Source organism: Geospiza fortis, unplaced genomic scaffold (assembly GCF_000277835.1).
Source record: "Geospiza fortis unplaced genomic scaffold, GeoFor_1.0 scaffold414, whole genome shotgun sequence".
NCBI classification, from domain to species: Eukaryota; Metazoa; Chordata; class Aves; order Passeriformes; family Thraupidae; genus Geospiza; species Geospiza fortis.
The window spans coordinates 84,055-91,405 of record NW_005054745.1 but is presented as its reverse complement, the minus strand read 5'-3'; the positions used below and the strand labels follow the sequence as shown (position 1 = coordinate 91,405).

Genomic DNA, 7,351 nt, shown 5'->3' with positions numbered 1-7,351 from the left:
GAGGGTGGGATTTTGGGGTGGATCTGTGGGATGGGAGAGGATGCTGAGGTTGGGATGTCCTCATGGTGTGGTCACGGGAAAATCCAAAAAGTGGTTTGAGTTGGAGGGGACATTAAATCCCAGCTGGTCCCATGGGCAGGGACACCTTCTCCTAGCCCAGGTGTCTCCAACCTCCATCCAACCTGGCCTTGGGCACTTCCAGGTGTGGGAAGTGTCCCCCTACCCAACCTGGATGTCACAATCTGCTTGTCCCGTGTGTCACTGGGTCAGATTTACCCCAAAATTGTCACAACCAACCCGTGGCTGGGTTATTTTCCCCCTGAAAACCTCCCGAGCTGTTCTTACCCCGCTGGATTCTCCATGAAAAACCTCCCCAAATCTTATGGAATGGAGGGGATTAATGGCAGATGCTGCAATGGACACGTCCCAAATGTCACTTTGTGTCACCTTCACACCTGCCTCGTGGCCAAAATTTGTTGTATTCCCATAAAATTCAACCAACAGAGTTGACCCCCCTTTATCTACCCCTAGGGCGCTCAGGAGGAGGTTTTGCCGTGAATTTTTTGGGGGATTTCCTGGATTTTGTGGGGTTTGCAGAGCCCCACGCGGCAGGAGCTGGTGGCACTCACATGTCACGCTGAGGCTGATGGCCTGGGCCGTGTCGCTGCCCTGGCTGTTGGTCACTCGGCAGGAGTAGTAGCCAGCGTCACCGGCGGCCACCGCGGGGAAGAGGAGGGTGTGGGCCGGGCCCTCCTTGAGCCACGCGCTGTTCTTGAACCAGGTGTAGGTCAGCTCCTCGGGGTGTCCCTCCCGCCCGGGGACATCGCAGGACAAGGTGGTGGCCGTCCCCTCGAGCACCTCGGCCGCGGGGCTGGCCGAGATCTCTGCGGCTGAGGGAGAAGGGACACATTCAGCACGGCCCTGGGGACAGGAAAACAGATCCCCCATCCCAAATCCCCCATTCCAGAGCCTGGGAGAAGATGGAAGCCCCAACAACAGAGCTGGGGGACGTTTGGGTTTGTCCCCCGCCACCAGCTGGGGACACCTGGCTTTAGAGCAAAGCCCCGGGGGCCAGACTCATGGCGGGTGGGGAAGGGTCTTTCACCTCTCAGGGGGGGCTCGGGGGGTTTGGGGGAGCACAGGGACCCGTCTGGGGGGAGATGATCCCTGTGGGATTCCAGCTCAGGCAGGGAAGGCTGGGATTTGTCTTTGCTGTGGGATCTGGTGGGAAGAGGAGACTCTTCCCTTCCCTGTGGGGGTGGAATTCCCAGAGAAGCTGTGGCTGCTCCTGGATCCCTGGAAGTGCCCCAGGTCGGGCTGGGCATGGCCTGGATCCACCTGGGATAGCAGGAAGTGCCCCTGCCCACAGCAGGGGTGGGAATGATCCCTAACGTCCCTTCCCACCATGGCGCTGGATCTCCACAAGCTCCCAACCCCTTCCCAGCTCTGCTCCCTGTCCTGGGGCTGGAAATCCCTCTCTGTTTTCTGGGATCACCAAGAGATGGGGACACACGCGTGGCACGACGGGGCCTGCACGGACACCCCAATTCCCAGACCTCCAGCAGCACCAGCCGCCTCCATCCCAGTCCGTGCCACCCCAGTGTGGCCCACTCAGCCAGGTCCCACCCCAGCAGAGCTCCCGTAGCACTCACAGAACACGCGGAGGGTGACAGGAGGTGACACCCCGGTGCCCAGGGCATTCCGGGCCTCGCAGTGGTACCGCCCGTGGTCCTCACGGCGCACCCCCGGCAGGGCCAGCACCCGCTCGGTGCCCACGGCCACCCCAGCCTTGTACCAGTGGTACCCCGAGACTGGGGGGTGGCTGCTGCCAACCTCACAGCTCAGGGTCACCGCGTCACCCATGCCGATGTTCCCTGAGGAAGGGCTCAGCGACACCCGCGTGTCCTTGGGGGCGTCTGCGGGGGACACAGAGGGACGTGGTGGGCACAGGGCACTGTCACCACCCTGGGGAGGTGCGTGGCAGGAGGTGGCACCTAAGGGACAGATGTGGCCAGGGAGCAGGAAAGGGAGGTGGCACCCGAGGGACAGGTGTGGCCAGGGAGCAGGAAAGGGAGGTGGCACCTAAAGGACAGATGTGGCCAGGGAGCAGGAAAGGGAGGGAGAAGCAGGAGGAAAATGCTGCAGGGAAGGAGGGGGTGGCAGGAAGGGGGATGTGGCCATGGTGGTAGTGACAGAGGTGTCCCCTGTCCCCGCCCCACGTACGCCTGACCCGCAGCACCACCTCCGCGCTCGCCCTCTTGGAGCCGTCGGAAACCACGCAGAGCAGCTTCTTGGAATGGTCCTTCCAGGTGAAGGAGCTGGTCAGGGTCACCTGGTGGCTGACCCCGCTGGTGTCCAGCTGGACGTGGCTGGACACCTGGGACACCTGGGGGTCGTAGCCCTCCCAGCGCAGGACGGTGTCACCCCTGGGACAAAAGTAGGGCGTGGAGCACTCCAAGGTGGACCTTTGTCCCTCGGTCTGCTCCTCGCTGCTGGCGACACTGGGACGCTCCAGATCCTCTGGGGTGGAGAGCAGAGGGCAGGATGACCACATGGAATGGGGCAAGAAGGGAATTTTTTTGGGAATTTCGGCGTTTTACCCACCCGAAACGCTCAGGGTCACATCCCGCGACGCCGACCAGCGGTCGCCGTTGATGATCTCGAAGCGGAACCTGTAGAGGCCGCTGTCCCCCGGTGTCACCCCCCGCAGCAGCAGGGTGCAATTCCGGGCCATGGGGTCCCCCAGGAGCTGGGAACGACCCCCGAAACGGGAATCCACATCCTGGGGGGGAGCCGAGGGCTGTGCCAGGGAAAATCGGGATCAGGGAGCCAGAAGCGTCCCCACTTCCCCCAGGACACGTTGGGGCCATGTCACCTGTGCTAGATGGGGGAAGGTGGGAGAGGAGGCGGGATTTGGGATAAACCCCCCCCAAGAGGAGGTTTTGGGGTGGAGAAGCATCCCCACTTCCCCCAGGACACGTTGGGGACATGTCACCTGTGCTAGATGGGGAAGGTGGGAGAGGAGGCGGGATTTGGGATAAACCCCCCCAAGAGGAGGTTTTGGGGTGGAGAAGGGGGAGATAACCGGGAAAAGCTGGATCTTTTGGGCCTAAATAACGAGGAAAAAGGGGAAAGAGACATCCTGGGGTCCCAAATTTATTTCCTCACCCCAGCGCCTTGTCCTTGCTGCCATGGCCTGGCTGTCCCCTTGTCACCCCATCAGGAGTGTGGGATCATGGCAAATCCCCCCAGGAGCAGCCTTGGGATCCCCCAAATCCCTGCCTGGCTCCTACTCCCACCCACTGGGGCCAATCCCGGCCTCCAGTCCCGCAGGGGACAATCCCAAGGGTGTCACTGTCCCCATACCTGGCGGGACGAGGCTGGCCAGCAGCACGAGGCAGCGGGGCAGGCGCATGGTGGCACTGCCGGGGGACATGGGGGACACGGGGTCACACCGGCACAGGGGACCCTGGGGACAAGAGGAGGTGGCTGAGGACCTTGGAACGGGTGGGATGGATCCCTGTGGGATAAATCCCGCTGGGATCAGGACAGTCCCCAACAGGGGGGAAACAAAGAGGGAAAGGAAAAGGGGAAGAAGGGAGAGGGAAAGAAAAGAAGAAGGAAAGGAAGGAAGGAAGGAAGGAAGGAAGGAAAAAGGGAAAGAAAAAGAAAAATAAAGAAAAAATGAAAAAAGGAATAAAAAAGAAAAGAGGAAAAGAGGAAGAAAAAGAGGAAGAAAAAGAAGAAGAAGAAGAAAAAGAAGAAGAAAAAGAAGAAGATGAAAAATAAATCAAGAAAAAGAAGAAAAAGAAGAAGAAAAAGAAACCAAGAAAAAGAAGAAGAAAAGAAAAAAAAGAAAAAGAAAAAGAAACCAAGAAAAAGAAAATAAGAGGAATACAAAAAAATAAACAGAGAATTATTTAAAACATCTTTGCAGCTCCAGATGAACTCCTGACATTCCTTTCGGTTTCAGCCCTCATCATTCCCTGACAAACCAGAATAATTTCACGCTGAACTTTTTCCCAATATCCCGGAAATCAGCGATCGGATTGCTGCGAGCTCCGATCCTCCTCTGAGCTCTTCTGGGTCTCTCCCTGAGGAACGAGGCCTCTCCCAGCCCCCTTCTCGGGCCTTTCCCTCTCCACCGTTCCCTCCTTCTCCGATACCTCCTTTTCCCACATCTGTATCCAATTTCCTCGCCTCTCCTTGGATTTCGGGCTGGATTTCCCGCTCTGGAGAGCTTTGCTTGGGATTTTTTCCAGACTGTGAGCACAGAGAATGGCTGGGGTGGCCCCTGGGTGTCGATGCTTGGATGGGGGGGACGATGTGAGGCCACAAATTGTCACGGGATTTGTGCCGGAAGAGGAAGGAAGAGCCGGGATCCGGCCCCCAACTGGTGCTGGTGCCAAGTTTCGTTTCTTCTCCTGGGTTTCTGCCGGTTTCGATTCCTGAGGGCCCCTGGGGGATCCCTCGGGATGGGGACCCAGCGGGGTCAGCGGCCCGTGGTGGGGCCCTGCTGCTCGGAATTCCAAGGGTTGGAAAGATTTCTAGGAAAACGCTTCTGGTGTGGGGCTTGGGGCGACCTGGGGTGGGGAAGGTGTCCCTGGTGCCCCTAAATGGGATTTAAGGGACGGGTTGGGATGGGAGGGGTGGAAATTTTATCTCATTCCCATGGGCAGGGACATCTCCTGCTGTCCCAGGTGGCTCCAAACCCTGTCCAACCTGGCCTTGGACATTTCCAGGAATGGGGCAGCCGCAGCAAATCTGGGAATTCCATTCCAGAACCTTCCCACCCTCAGAGGGAGGAATTTTTTCCCAATCTCCCAGCTATCCCTGCAGTTCAAAAGTCACTTTTTTGCCACAGCAATGAGCACGGAGAGGGGACATTCCCAGTGTGGGACCCTCCAGCTCCATCACATCCCAAAAACCAGAGAAACAGGGACCATGGGGTGGTGGGACACTGTTCCTCAGGATTAGGGATGGATGCGACCCCCTCCAAGCCTGGATCTGATTCCTGGAGTTCCAGGCATTCCCTGGATGCTGGCAGGAGATGGAGGAGGCTCCTTCCAAAGGAATCCTCCACGAGCCACCCCCACCCCTCATCCCTGTCCCCAGAATTCCCGTCCTTTCCCATCCCTGGAAGACCATGGAAGTTTACCTGGAAGTGCCGGTGGCTCTGGCAGTGCCACCTCCGGAGCGGTGGCATCGGGAAGTCGCCTGTCCCCGCGCTCAGGGACGTCCCTTTATGGGCTGTGGGAGGAGGGTGAGGAGCCCCAAACCGCAGCACTTCCCTCTTCGGAGTCCCCGCTCTGATTTTGGGAAGTGGCGACCGCAGCAGCTTTTCCCCGATTCCATGTTTTCGGGGCCAGGGTGGGTTTGGAGCGCTCCAAGGTTTCTGGGCTGAGGGTCCTGCTGGTGGGGCTGGGGCAGGGCCGGTGTTGCTCCCTGTGGGAACGGTTTGGGATTTGGGCTGATAATTTGGGAATGTTTTTGTTGTGTCTTGGATGGAATCAAGGGCGGCTCTGCCCTCACCCTGCCGGGAAGGGGTTGGGATTGCAAAGGGAACTGGGGGGACATGGCCGGGAAAACTGATCCCAACCCACCCCTGGGGTATCCTGGATCACGTGGCTCCAGGATAAACTGGGAAAGAAGGAAAGGGGAATGTTAGGAGTGATGGTGTTTGTCCTCCTGGGCCACCAAAATGGATCCTGGTTGTCCTGGGAATGCTGAATGCTCTGAGGGCTGGAGCACCTCAGCTCTGGGAGAGCTGGGAATGTTCTCCTGGAGAAGGGAAAATTCCAGGGAATCCTCAGAGTGCCTGGAGGGGCTGCAGGAGAGCTGGAGAGGGACTGGGGACAAGGCCTGCAGGGACAGGAGCCAGGGAATGGCTCCCACTGGGAAAGGGGAGATTGGGCTGGGATCTTGGCAAGGAATTCCTGGCTGGGCTGGAATTCCCAGATTTGCTGGGGCTGCCCCTGGATCCCTGGCAGTGCCCAAGGCCAGGCTGGACACTGGGGCTTGGATCCACCTGGGATGGTAGGAGGTGCCCCCAAAGGCAGGAGAGGGCTCTGCCACTGGGAATTCCCAAAGGAATTCTCAGCTGGGCACCGCGGCTCTGGGGATGTAGAGGCTGATCCAGAGCCCAGCTCTGCCACCTGCAGCAAAGGCACTCGACATGGTGGCACCGGTGGCACTGGTGGCACTGGTGGCACCGGTGGCACTGGCGGCACTGGGCGAGGCTGGCCCGTGGTGACCACTCGGGGTCAATGCCCGACCTTGTGCCCCGGCAGTGTGGGAAAGTGCCCTGCGGGACCTCGGCCCCTCCCGGCCGTGCCAGCGGGTGCTGAGTCAGCAGGGACATGCCCACGGCCCCCGGTGTCCCCATGGTCCCCGGTGTCCCCACGGCCCTCAGTGTCCCCATGGCCCTTGGTGCCACCACGGCCCTCGGTGTCCCCATGGTCCCCAGTGCCCTCCCGGCTGCACTGCCCACTGGGAAATGGTGCCAGACCCCACTGGGGGGTACCGGTGTGGGGCTGTGCCAGGCCTGGGGGATCACGGAGCTGGGAGCTGTGCCAGTCCTGGTGGGCTCTTGGATTTGGGAGCTGTGGGATATTGGATTTGGGAGCTGCGTCAATGCTGGTGGGATCTTGGATTTGGGAACTGTGCCAGCCTTGATGGGCTTCTGGATTTGGGAGCTGTGGGATATTGGATCTGGGAGCTGTGCCAATGCCAGTGGGCTGTTGGATTTGGGAGCTGTGCCAGTCTTGGTGGGATCTTGGATTTGGGACCTGTGCCAGGCCTGGGGGATCCTGGATTTGGGAGCTCTGCCAATCCCGGTGAGCTCTTGGATTTGGGAGCTGTGCCAATGCTGGTGGGCTCTTGGATTGGGGAGCTGTGCCAATCCCAGTGTATTATTGGATTTGGGAGCTGTGCCAGTCTTGGTGGGCTCTTGGAATTTGGGCGTTGTGTGAGTCCGGGTGGGCTTTTGGATTTGGGAAGTGTGCCAAGCCCAGCGGGCTCCTGAATTAGGGAGCTGTGCCAATCCTGGTAGACTCCTGGATTTGGGACCTGTGCCAGTGCTAGTGGGCTTTTGGATCTGGGAGCTGTGCCAGTCCTGATGGCATCGTGGAGACAGGAGTTGTGCCAATCCTGGTGGACTCCTGGATTTGGGAACTGTGCCAATCCTGGTGGGACCATGGAATGGGAGCTGTGCCAGGCCTGTGGGTTCTTGGAGTAGGAAACTGTGCCAGTCCCAATGGACTCTTTGAAATGGGAGTTGTGCCAATCCTGGTGAGTTGCCAGTGTGGGGGTTTTGCCAGTCTGGGCGGGCTTTTGGATTTGGGAGCTGTGC

At 59.3% G+C, this 7,351-nt stretch overlaps 1 protein-coding gene across 1 annotated transcript in view; it reads right to left on the bottom strand.

Annotated features, from left to right (window-relative positions):
* The window catches only part of SIGLEC1 (sialic acid binding Ig like lectin 1), a 20,756-nt gene extending 15,550 nt beyond the window's left edge, over nt 1-5,206 (bottom strand). Inside the window, 6 exon segments of the mRNA XM_031065367.1 lie at nt 370-890; nt 1,653-1,916; nt 2,224-2,520; nt 2,605-2,880; nt 3,304-3,469; nt 5,159-5,206. Of these exon segments, the coding sequence (XP_030921227.1) occupies nt 370-890; nt 1,653-1,916; nt 2,224-2,520; nt 2,605-2,880; nt 3,304-3,469; nt 5,159-5,206 (1,572 nt within the window).
* Nucleotides 5,207-7,351: the final 2,145 nt, after the last annotated feature.